The sequence below is a fragment of the Eutrigla gurnardus genome (assembly GCF_963514095.1).
Source record: "Eutrigla gurnardus genome assembly, chromosome: 13".
In the NCBI taxonomy this organism is placed as follows: Eukaryota; Metazoa; Chordata; class Actinopteri; order Perciformes; family Triglidae; genus Eutrigla; species Eutrigla gurnardus.
In genome coordinates, this window is record NC_139936.1 from 3,753,761 (window position 1) to 3,766,165 (window position 12,405).

Below are 12,405 nucleotides of genomic sequence, written 5' to 3' on the forward strand. Positions count from 1 at the left end.
AGGAGAGAGGGAATGTGTGAGTTTTCTCTCCGGCGTCCGAAGGCTCTCGCTCCTTTTGTGAATCATCGTCTTTTATGCAAGAATTCAATGGATTCCCACAAACATCATCCTGAGGTGTAGACGGGATGGTTTCTTTGGATCCACTCATTAAAGTAGGAGGGTGTATTCATGAATGCTTAGCAGATTCACCTTTTTGTTATGCGTCTGGCAAGTTTGGCTGGATTATAATAGACAACATTTTTAGGGACATGTAATGATGTGGAGGGAGGCAACCTAAAGCAGGATGTCTCCTCTGGGTGGCTGGATCCCTGCTATGTGATCCGGCTACACGTCGCATTGTGGCAATCCAAATATTTCTGTTGAGAATCCAACTTTTTAGTCTGTAACCAAATTTAGTCACGCGATTCGCCCGCAGAAATCATCCAAACCCGGAGGTCAGCGTCTGGATGCATGCTGGACCGGCACGGCACGGCACGGGGTGGCGTGTGGCTACGGAAGTCTCAGTTTCCTGGAAATGTGTCCTTGAGCAACGCACCATATAACCCAACACACACACACACACACACACACACACACACACACACACACACACACACACACACACACACACACACACACACACACACACAGCTGCCCTCCCGTCTGAACGGCAGCGCCAGCTCAGCGCGTAAAGCCGTGCGTCCGGCGGCGCTATGACCCAGCGGCAGCCTGCTGGCGGCTGCGCGGCTCCAGCGCTCCTCCGACGCTGCTGCTGCTCCTCGCTGCAAAGCCGGAGCCGCCGCGCAGGGAAGAGACCATCCGAGAGCTGTAGTCCAGTTTGTTGCTGTTGCTGGAATCAGGATATCCTTCCAGCTCCGCAAATTCCTCGGATTTTTTTTTAGGGGAGGTTGCACCCCCCCTCCTCTCCTCCTCCCTCCTCCTCCTCCTCCTGAAAGTAATCTTGTCGCGCTGTCTCCACCGGGCTCTACTGCGCTGTTTCTCAACAAATACTCACAAGAAAAAGTGTGTTTCGACCGGGATTCGACCACCGTGATGAGTGTTTCTACATTTCGGCACACATTCCGTCTCCCTGCCGTTTTCCTCTGGATCGAAGAGCACCGATTGGACGCGGTCTGCCCGTGTCACGCCGGACTAATGCTGTAGTCTACTTACAAGGGGGACGACTCCTGGAAAAAAAAAAGTTCCAAGAATACATTTTTTGAGGGGGGTCCGGATTTGGAGTCCTGGAGGCGCCGATCCTGCCGTGAGTGAGGAGGGACCGGGACTTTTTTTGGATTTTACGCACGGGGGGAACCGTTTCCACCCTCCGAACCTTGTCAGTCGACACCATGTGTGTCTGATTTATTCCCCCCGAGCCCAACTGTGGATTTAACCGGGTGCGGGGATTCGCGTCGAACCGTCGCCCGTCTCTCTCTCTCTCTCTCCCCCCTCACTCTCTCTCTCCCCGAATTGCCGCAACCGAGCGCGTCAACCATGCATCGCTTCTCGGAGAAAATCTGCTGCAAAATCGAGGGAAGTCGCGAGGCAGCATGACTCGCGCCCCGGATTTCTTCGAGTCCACATTCCATTCTCGTCTAAGATCTTAATGCTGGTCCATTTTGGTTTACAAATATGATGAAATGGCAGCCCCGGAAGAAGGTGAGTCTTCTTCTTCTCCTTCTCCTTCTTCTTCTTCTTCTTACAATTCTGTTTTTTCTCTTTTGGAGCACAAGTTGCAAAGAGAAACTAGTCCTTTACTACACATGCAAATCACCCAGAGACAAGTTTATATCTTCTATTCCAATCTGTTTAGTGTGTGTGTGTGTGTGTGTGTGTGTGTGTGTGTGTGAGTGTGTGTGAGAGAAATCAGCTGTCACCATATAGGACCTTTAACATACAAGCATATGAGGCTCATCCGGGGGGTGTAGCATGCTTTGCTTTTCCAGTCTGACCTGGGATCTGTGTGTTCTCAACAACACTCAGACAGGTCTGCCCTCTTTAACTGGACCCTTCACATCAATGATTCATGTGTCCTGTATCGTAAAATCACAGAACCAGTGGTAGTAAACAACCTTTTGGCCGGCGAGACGTTTGCACCTCAAGTTTCAGAATGAACCCCCCCCCTCCCTCAACACCTACATTTTTCTTTTTCTCTCAGTACGACGACTAGAATGTGTGTCTCGGGTTTCTTCTTTCACACATTCTTAGACACATTTGTATTCAGGACGCGTTCTCTTAGTGCCCCATTTTTTCTCGTAGCCTTGGAGTATTACAACATGGAAAATATCTGAAATCATCTGGGCTCCATAAAAAATTGGTAGCACTGAAAAAATGCCTATGGTTTGGATTTTTACCAGCAGGGGGCGCTTGTCTGACAAGAAGCAGCCTTTTTTCCTTTTCCTTTGCAGAAGTGGGTTTTTACAACTGGAGGGGGGGAAGAAAAGGATGAGCAACTGTTTTCTTGTTTTGCAACATTCTAAACTTTATTTTTCCCCCCAAAGACTCTGTTCCACTGCAGCATAAACACTTCCCCTCCTGGCCCAGATATCTCTCTGCCTCCTCAGCTGAGACATGATGATGATGTGTCCTTGTAAACCACCCAGAGACCACTAGTCACCAGTATAAACCGCAGAAACCTGCCTCTCCGTGTACGATCAAAGTCTTCTCACCGCCTCTTTGCTTAATCACATTTTTTTTCATTCTGTTTGCTCCCCATCGAGATGATCTCATCCGTAAAGAAGGATGAAAGTAAATAATCAAAAACCAAAGCTTCTTAGTGTTGAATTATCAATGGATGATAATAAAAAAAGCTGCGAGCGTGCCCTAATGATTTCTACCGCCGTAGACTCGTCCACCAGACCAGACCAGACCCCCCTCCTGTGAGGACTAAAAGCCTCTCCTCGCTGCAGGAATTGATTCCTCGCCACACTGCAGTCATATGTGCTGGAGCCTGAAAAAACCCCCTAAAAGAAACACTGACCTTCATATGCAGATCCTCCTCTTTTCAGTGCAGATGTTCACGCCAGAAAGGAAACCTCTTGTTTTGTGTGATGTTGATTAATTAACCTGTTGGTCACGTCGGATGCGAGCGCTTACACGTGATATTTTAAATTACTTCAGTATAATGTGTTTATGTTTCACCTTGGCGTCGGCTTTATCGCCAATAACAGATAATAACGGGACGTGGGAAGAAAAGCAGCCGTCGTTCTCCACGTGGTGAAGAAAAGAGGTTTCTCCTTTTTTTGAAAAAGTGCTGCCCTTCGCTCTTTTCAGTCTGCCTCTCCGCTCCACTTGTTCAATGGGAATCAATAAAAAGTGTAGGCGCATCAAATTGATCGGGGGGCCGAGTGTCCTGTCCGCCTCGTCATAATGGATCGCACTAACGAGTCGGACCTCCACATCTGTGATGTTGCAGAGAAGAGAGATAGCTGTTGTGTTGTGGGAAGAGATCTGTGTGATGAACTTTGTGTTCTGTGAGTTTAAAGGAAGGTAATAAAGGTTTGATTGGATTGTCTGGTGATGATGTTTTCTGAGGAGAGAGCTAAGAACGACAATGTAGTGACACTGATGTTTGAGAGGCTCAGGAATGCTAACATGGTGGATAAGCGTTAGCGGGATAGGGTGTACAGCGGGCGGCGGTGGCGGTCGGGTCGCGTTAGAGGAAGGCGAGCGTTAAAAGATGTGGACAGCAGCCGTCCTCAGGGAACGCTAACTCATGGAGTCAGGTAGGAGATGGCGATGAAAGTCACCAGGTTGCAATCAGAGCAGGAAGAACCATTTGTGTGTGTGTGTGTCTGTGTGTCTGTGTGTGTGTGTGTGTGTGTGTGTGTGTGTGTGTGTGTGTGTGTCTGTGTGTCTGTGTGTCTGTGTGTGTGTGTGTCCCGTGTGACTCTTATTTTTTTTTGCAACAGCTGAAAAACATTCCATGCTAATTCCTTTTCCTTTTTTTTTTGCCACCAGATGTGTTTCTAAGTCATCAGCTCGTGTTTTCCTCCAGCAGAATTGTGCTCCCAACCTGTTAATCCGACCGGCGTCGATGGGGAGGAAGTGTTTTGGTGGTTTTGCTCCAGATGTTTCTGCGGGTTTCACACAGTTGACGCGAGGCCTTCGCCTCACCTGAGCTCGGACTTCTATACCTCTTACATCCCCCTTGACCGCGTTCATTGGCTTTTCACTTCAGGGGAGTTTCTCCTGCTGCTTTTTCCCCTTCTTTGATTCGGTATTATTTATGAGCTCTCCGGTGGGGTGAGGGGGGGGGGGGGGGGGGGGGGCTATCTCTCCCTCCAGCGCTCCATCAGTCCCTGTGACGTCTCCTGGCTGGCAGCAGCACAGCAGTTTTGGAATACATTTACAGCAGGGGGAAAACCCATCAGAATGGGAAGAGAAGGGCTGGAGGACACATGTGAGTGGAGAGGAAAGCGGGTGAGGCTGTCTGGTGGGGGGTGAGGAGGGGGGAGGAATGGGAGAGTGCTGGACAAGGATTGAGATGCATCAGGGACAAAATGAAGATTGTAGGAAGTGAGGAGATATTGAGGTAGAGACTGACAGAATTTGAGAAAGTGAGAGGATAATGGGGAGAATAAGATTGTGAGTTTGGGAGTGAGAGACCCCAGAGTGATGCGGCGGGGGATAATTAATGATAGGGAGTGATAGCACCTGCTGTTCCCTGATGCTGCGCAGTATTTACGGCCCAGCATGCCGAGTGGAACGGGACGCCGGCTTTGCCGATCCCCCTGAGGATGTGAAAAGATAGCAGTAGGTTGGGTCAGGTAGGTAAGGAGGATGGAGGGGAGGGAGGGTAGGTGCGTGGGGGAACAGCGACTCAGCAATACAGCTGAAATTTATGTGCTGTACTCGCTCTGTTAATCCCAGTCCACCTCCTCCCACTGGGAGAGCCGGACAGAGATGGAGGAGAGTGAAGAAGAGCTTCCTGGAGAGCAAGGCCTTTTTTTTTCTCCTCATTGTGACGCAGTCGGTCTGCAGCAGGGCGCATGCTGCAGGTATATATGCACCCATGGGAGTCACAATCCAACAGGAGAAACAATAGAGACGAACGGTGACCGGATCTCATTAATCCTCATCCCTGGTCCCTGCACGTTCCACCGTTGAGTGGATTTTTTTTTTTCTTGGATAGCAAGAAGTTACAGCAAAGATTGATTTATGTGTTGAACAGTTCCTCCAAGCCTCAGAGCACCCATTTCTGATTTGCTCCAGCTTTCCTTTCTGCCCTCCCCGGTGATCCCGTTTGAGCAAATGGAGCTGTGTTTGAGTTGATTGAGGTCATTGTTCCAGGGGTGTGGTCAGCTGCTCCCGGCCCCAGGAGGTGCCTGCCTCTGGGTGCCTCCGCAGGGAATAAAGCGGGACCCGACTCGTGGACCACATCAATAGGGAACACATTTCCTTGTTCTATGAGGTGGAACAAGTTCTCCTGCAGGACTAAAGTGCAGTTCTTTTCACCGGTTAAGCTTCTGTATTATGCACTTAGTCGTGCATATACCGAGATAGAAGCTTTTAAAAAACGTGGTTGTTGAATAAGGAGCCGTCAATGGCACTCCAGACAGCGTACAGCCTGAAAAACATGCATACTTGTCCGCGTTTCACAACATTTATCAGAGTGCAGCTGCCAAAACCGCAGTCCCTGCATTCCTGTGTAACTCCGCGCTGGACCGGGTCCAGCGGAGCCGGGCATGGTCGGCTCCGTCTTCGGGGCAGCTGTCTCCGTCCCAGTGTTGCGACAGATATTTGCTTGCTAGTGTGCGATGGAGACGTGTGAAGAGCACCACTAATACCACCCTGCCTCACGCTGACGCTCCATAAATCCCACTAATTCCCATCTCTTCTCATGTCAGAGATTCATAAGCCCTCCTATTTGAAGGCTCAATTTTCCAGGAGTGTGTCCGACATTCCATTCCCTGGATTGACAGCCAGGGGGGGGGGTCCGGCACCCTGAGTGGTCAGTATCTAGTCCTTGAAGTGGATTATTGATGATTATTGAGCGTGGAAAAAAAAAAACGGGGAGTCAATTAACCCCCCTGAATCTTTATGACCACTTGTATAAATGGCACACAGTGAGAGAGAGAATCAGGAAAGATTAGCTGGAGCCTCTCTTTCCCCCCTCTTTCAGGGAAAGGAGGAGGTGCTGTGCTATGTTTTTAGCAGTCAGACAGTGTACACACACACACACACACACACACAGCCTCAGCAGAGTGCTTCTCCAGGGGTCCCAGAAATAACTAAGCCCAGAGCAGATTGTTTTAGTTCCCCTCACCGTCACTCTGCTCTATCTGGCCCTGCCTCTCCTTACTTTTCCTGCCATGCTGAATGTGGCGAGGGTAGCTAGGAGAGGTTTCTTTCTTTTTCTTTTACTGCTGGCTGTAAAAGAAATCCTGCAGGAAGGAAGGAGAAATGGTGCCGAGCACGACCCACTGAGCATTTTTTTTCTTTACTCCCTCTCTCTTGTCTCTCAGGGCTGAGCTTGCCGTTCCCTCTCGTAAGTTTGGATTTATTTATATGAGGCTTATGCTGGGATACTTATGTCAGGCATATGTTTATAGCCGCTGAGATATGTGGGCCAGGCTGCGCTTCCTTGGACCCCGTGGGCTTGTTTCCTAAGGGAGATTCATGATTCCGGCACCCTTAACAAGGCAGACAGACAGGTGGTGACTGACAGGCACGCTGAGATGGATTCAGTAATGAGGACTACAGAACAAACCCCCGTAGTCCCCCCCCCCCCCCCCCCCCACACACCCACCCAACCCCCCCTTGCTTCCCTGTTGCAAATGATCTCATGCCTCATAGATTTTATATATTTAACTAGGGCCTCTGTTGCAGTCTAATAGAGCCGTAGCTACGTGCATACAAGGCTGTTGCCTCCTCCCCCCCCCCCTCACTGTGGCTGATCCCCCCCCCAACAGTGGTACCTCCCGTTGTGCAGCTTCTCGCATTTTGTCTGCGTCCCTAAACCTTTATGGTTTGTTTTTGCCGACATTTGGATGTGACTTGAACCTTAATGTGCCGACCAGCCCTCCACCTTCCTGTTAAATGGGTGTGTGTGTGTGTGTGTGTGAGTGTGTGTGTGTGTGTGTGTGTGTGTGTGTGTGTGTGTGTGTGTGTGAGTGTGTGAGTGTGTGTGTGTGTGTGTGTGTGTGTGTGTGTGTGTGTGTGTGTGTGAGTGTGTGTGTGTGTGTGCGTGTGTGTCCATAAAATGCCCCTTTTTTCTGTTGTTTGTGGGGAAAGACAAACGGTTGCCTTGACGAGTGAGCGATATCCTCGCGTCAGATCGGACGTGATTTATGGAAGCTGCACTTTATTATCATCCAGCAGAGACAGAAATACTGTACACGTTCACCTCTGCTCTTCATCTACACTCCTGTGACCGAGGGGGGGGTCAGAGGTCACATTAGAGCATGTATTGTTCAGCAGGTCTGGCGAGTGCTCCAGTTACCACTGTGAAATCTCAAGCATCAACGGCTCCTTAACTGTACTAAATATACTGAACGCTGCTTACGGAGGAGGGGGAGGGGAGGGGCAGACTACTACACAACGTCTACGGTGCGACGTTAACATTATTTTAAGTAATGCCTGCTTTTATAGCCGTGTAAAATGAGTTTGCCGCCTTCGCCACCTGTCTGGGTGTTCTGCATGGAGGCATCGCGCTGAACACAACATGTTTAGTGCCGTGAACGCTGCTCTGTCTGCTGCGATAAAAACTGCTGCACTCGGTCCAGCTGCTTGAATGTGGGCTGTTAAAAAAGAGGAAAAAAAGAAGGGATACATAATCACTCATTGGAACAAAAGACTGTAACTTGGCACACAACAGTTGGTGCAACGCTTCAGGTGTGAAATTACCCTCCCGATTTATATTTGGGAGTGTTAGCCCCCCTCCTCCTCCTCCTCCACGTCTTCCTATGAAACAATGTGTTGTTCAGTTGCAGAGAGGGCTGATTTATATTATATACAGCCCTGCTTCTACCTCCGAGTCCTCCCGTCTTCAATTCCACGTTGCTGCTCGTCTCTCAGGAAGCAAAGGGGTTGAGAAAAAAAAGGCGGGACCCTCCGAGTACTTCCTTCCTGACCCCTCTTCTCCTGTCTCTCGGTCCCTGAGGTCCACTTCCTGGAGCCCGTCCCCTCTGGAAAGGGGTTGGACTAATCGGCTCAGAGTGTATACATATTTCAAATCATTAGCATCATTAGCACAGCTGTGTCTTTGCATTGACCTTGCATGCAGTGGATGCTGCAGGAGCACAGCTCAGCCTCGGTCTCAGCGAGTACTGGGTGCAGCCCGGGTGCCGAGGAGGTGCTGCAGACTCAAACCACCGAGGCCCTGTGCTGTAATGAATGGATTTATTTCACTGTGCAGACACTGAATGCCTCCCCCCAGTTGTGTTGCTGCTGCTGGTCGAGTGCACAGTTTAGTTTTTTGCCCTCGGGACATTGTTGTAACACCGCCGATGCTGGCTGGCATTTGGACATGTGAAATTATCCATGCCTGAGTCTGTCAGTGAGCACGCCTGCATGTGTCCATCAGGGCAACAGAAGCCCTCTAACGGACCTCGCCGCCTGCCTTCAGTAGCTCCCTGGAAGGTCTGCGGAGCACACTCTTACCTGGAAGCATCGGGGCCTTTTATTCTCTCCCAGACTACTAGGATGCTGTATTATTTATGGCCTTGCCGAGCACATAAGCTCAACAGCTACCGGCTCCAAACTCCCATGAATTCATATTATACCCTCAAATGCACTATAGGCTGTTGACATTTACGCCGGCGGATCTACTTTCTCTCCCCCCACAGCTTCCCAACACTCCATCCCCTCAACTCTCTGCATTGTGCTGCTCCGAGCTAACACAGTGGAGCCTCAGGCAGGGCAGCTGCAGGCTTCTGCCATGGTGGCTCTTCACACACACACACACACACACACACACACGCATGCATGGGGATGGGTTGGCTCGACCGGGATTTGTTTTGTTGGAGAGCAGGAAAAGAGGCTCTGTGCCGGTTGTGCTTTGTGGTCTGAGCGGAGAGCGAGCAGGTGTTTTAGAAATGAAAGCCGCGCGCCGCGTGCCAACGTGCTCTCAGTCCCACCGGAAACAGTTTTGATCTGGTAAAATCCTATCCGCTGCAAATCTGTCGACAATGCCGGGTGTTTCCTCTGCCAGTTTATTTTTTTTTTAAGTGTATCTATTTGGCAGCGTGTTAAAAATCCAATTCAATACGTTGGTTTGTGCCTTTGTTACTGTTGTTCTGCAGTTGATCGTATTAAAAAGGTTCAGAGGCCTTTAAAGATGCGATATGTAAGATTCAGAGCATTAATATAGTAGCAAAGAACTATTTTCCAGAGAAGTTGCTCTGCCTCTGTCGGCATGAAACACTGTGGGTACCATAGTATGCACTGTTAGCTGAAAGCAGCCGGCTCAGCATGGTGAGAGCAGTTGAGAGGGGATAGAAATGCTCGTTTAAAGCAACTTTAATCAAAAGTTTGGCTTGGATGCATTGTTTTTGGTTAGATAAAGGGCTGGACTATAATATGTTTTAATTTATGTTATTTTGAGTATTCTCACCGCAGAATCCTGAAGAAACCAGAATGTTCATCATTGTTTATAATATAGAACAGAGCCAACATAGGAATAAATACAGTATTAAATATGAAACTACTGCTGTGATACCCATGTGACACCCCAACTTGTTAAACATACATCTCATTCATTTTGCTTCATCACTCATCCGTAGTCAGAAATACAAGATCGTCAAAACAGGGAAGCAGTTAAACATTAATAGTTGTGTCTTCTTCTTGTTTGTTGTTCATGCTGCGTTTTGTTCTGGAAAGTAAAAACCGACTTGACATTTGAAATGGATTTGTAATCAAAGTGAGAGACGACTGTCGGCCAGACGGCTCTGATATATAAAAAAAAAAAAAATCTACTCCGGGAGTAATAATTAGAAACTGATGAAAAATGTTGCAACAATAGCAAAAGAAAAATGCTGATGCGTGTGCCGGCGTTCCCCTCGTGTTTTTTTCCCTTTATAAATGGAGTTTGTCAGTCTGGTGGGCGCCGCGCTGCCAACAGACAGATGGACTGGCAGGTTGACAGATAATGGAGACGTGAAGGTGGCGGCGGCGCTCCTGCAGAGACACCTCCTCCACTGTTATCGCAGCCACTTGTCCCCGCCGCCATAATACCCACAAGGAGGGACTCGAACCGCTCGTCTCCGGAGACGCTCGCAAATAAAAAAAAACACTGTATTCTTGAAGCTTTCATCCCTCACGCGTCCTGTTTCCCCGGCTATTGATGCTTCGCCGTCTCAATCAAAGCGTTTCTTTAAGTGCTTTCGTGTTTGGGAAATTAGCGTCAAATGATCTCGTTTGAGTGCCGGCATTGGATTGTGTGATGGCGAGTCCCAAAGGGATTTGTGAGAGGATTCAGATTGGAGGGGGGAGGAGGGGGAGGAGGGGGGATTTATAAACCTGATTAGAATATGCTTTGAGTTAATTACCTAAGAATCTTTTTTCTCATTCCTTCTATGTATTTGTAATCTAATTACAGATGGTTTTCCAGTTCCTATCAAAATGAAACTAACCCATTAGGGAGGAGGAGGAGGAGGAACTGATACCCTCCCACCTCCTCCTCCCTCACCTCCTCGTCCTCCTCAAAGCGCCGCCGAGGAGTTAACAGATGCGACGTCAGGCGATCAGGAGGCTTTGCCTCCGTCAGTTCATTGTGAAACTGACACCGTGTCTGTCAAAGGATCCCGGCGGCTTTAACGCCGTTTAATTAATTTGTGGAATAAAAAAAAATAAAAATGCGATTACAGAACAGATAACGTGTTTCTTTGTAACACGTGTCTTCAGACGGCAAACACCTCCGATGTGTGAAACTCTCCAAAAACTCTCCCACGTGACTCGGTGAGCACGGTTATCGTATCGTCGCTACGGCAACGCTCAAGCGAAGCGTCTTTCAGCTGCAGCGTTGGACCGCAGACGTGATTAGGAACGGATATCCGTCCTCCTAACTTCGCTGGCATCTTTCGAACTTCTCCCAACTTTTCTGCACGCTGACATCCTCCTTTTGTTTCTGCTTGTTGAATATCTGAGCAGCTCTTGTCACGGCGGCTGATTGGAAAGATCAAGAGCCGCTCCTCATCTCCAGTCCCCTCTTCTTCTTCTTCTGTGTGAGGGAAGTTAAAGGCCAAAAAATGCAATTCAAGCACTTCTGTCTCCCCTCAGAGATGACACTCGCATTAGCGCCTAACGTCTTGCTTTGCTGTCTCACATCTCTCTCTCTCTCTCGGCCTGCATTCAAACCTCCCTCCCTCTACCTCTTCATATCCTCTGTACTCCATCTTTATGTCGGTGCCTCTTAGGAGGAAACAGCCTTTAGCTGTAAATTGGCCCATTTCTCACATTTCATTTCCCGAAAGTTGACGCAGGTAGAGACGAGTGGGGGAGGGAGGGGGGGAGGGAGGGGGGAGAAGCTGCTAGCCCAGCACATTGGTAGAATTCATTAGTCTCTCTGGGTCCCCGAAACGAGAGAATTAGAGTTATTTTTCTTGTGTTGCTGCGTCCACAGACGTCGTTTATACACACCAGCCTCAGTGCTTTTCTAAGTGAAGCAAAAAATATCAAGACGTTTCCCATTATTCTGCAAATGTGTAAGTCCATAAAAGCATAAAATTAGATATCTGTGGAGCATAAAATTAATTCCGAGACCTCTACAAAAAAGGTCAAAGGATATTTTCAAACTAAACCCCGACGATTAGCTTCTTGTTTGACATACAATGTTAATGCTCGGTAAGAAGTTAGCCAGTGTGGAATTGCTATGTCCAGTCACACATTAATCCGGGCTTTGAAGTCTTTTTAAGTCTTTTGTGACCTACTAAGGATTACGGATGAATTTCCCATATTGTTCCGATGCGTGTACATAACATTCCAGACGTTATTGAAAGCGGTTGTTGCAGAGAATTTTGTATTTTGTGTATTTTTTTTTTTTTTTTTGCTTGCTGTGGCAATCTGCTCGCTCTCGCTTGTCCCATTTTTCCTGTCACCCCATTTCTGTGGTAGGAGAGATTAGGGGGGAGGATGGGGGAGGATGAGGGGGGAGTGGAGCAGCCAATTACAGTTATATCTTTGTCCTGATGCCGACTCCCCACCGTCTGCAGCCCCTCAGTCAAAAAGAGCACCCTCGTTTCCTCCAGCAGCCCAATTTGTCAGGATCACTCATTCAGATTGGTATCATATTTGAGTGGAGGGGGGGGGGGTCTTCCCTTCAGAGTGATTACAGCGGAGGCAAAATGAAAAGGCAAAAAAATGCAGATGATCCTTAATCCTTTTTGAGGAGTCGCACCTCCTCTTCCTTTTCGCCACCTCTTTATCTCATGATTTCCTTTTTTCCTTCAAGGTCTTCCTCGTTGACCTCGCTTTTTCTCTTTCCCT

At 48.6% G+C, this 12,405-nt stretch overlaps 1 protein-coding gene across 3 annotated transcripts in view; it reads left to right on the forward strand.

Moving 5' to 3' along the window:
• The window catches only part of LOC311022616 (tetratricopeptide repeat protein 28-like), a 148,378-nt gene that overhangs the window by 42,444 nt on the left and 93,529 nt on the right, over window positions 1-12,405 (forward strand). Inside the window, exon 1 of one of the 3 annotated variants that reach the window (XM_084024000.1) lies at window positions 904-1,638. The exons of the other annotated variants lie outside the window; for them this stretch is intronic. Coding sequence (XP_083880126.1) covers window positions 1,612-1,638 — 27 coding nt within the window. The 5' untranslated portion in view covers window positions 904-1,611. Of the gene's footprint in view, window positions 1-903; window positions 1,639-12,405 lie in introns of those variants that run through there. 3 annotated transcript variants of the gene reach the window in all.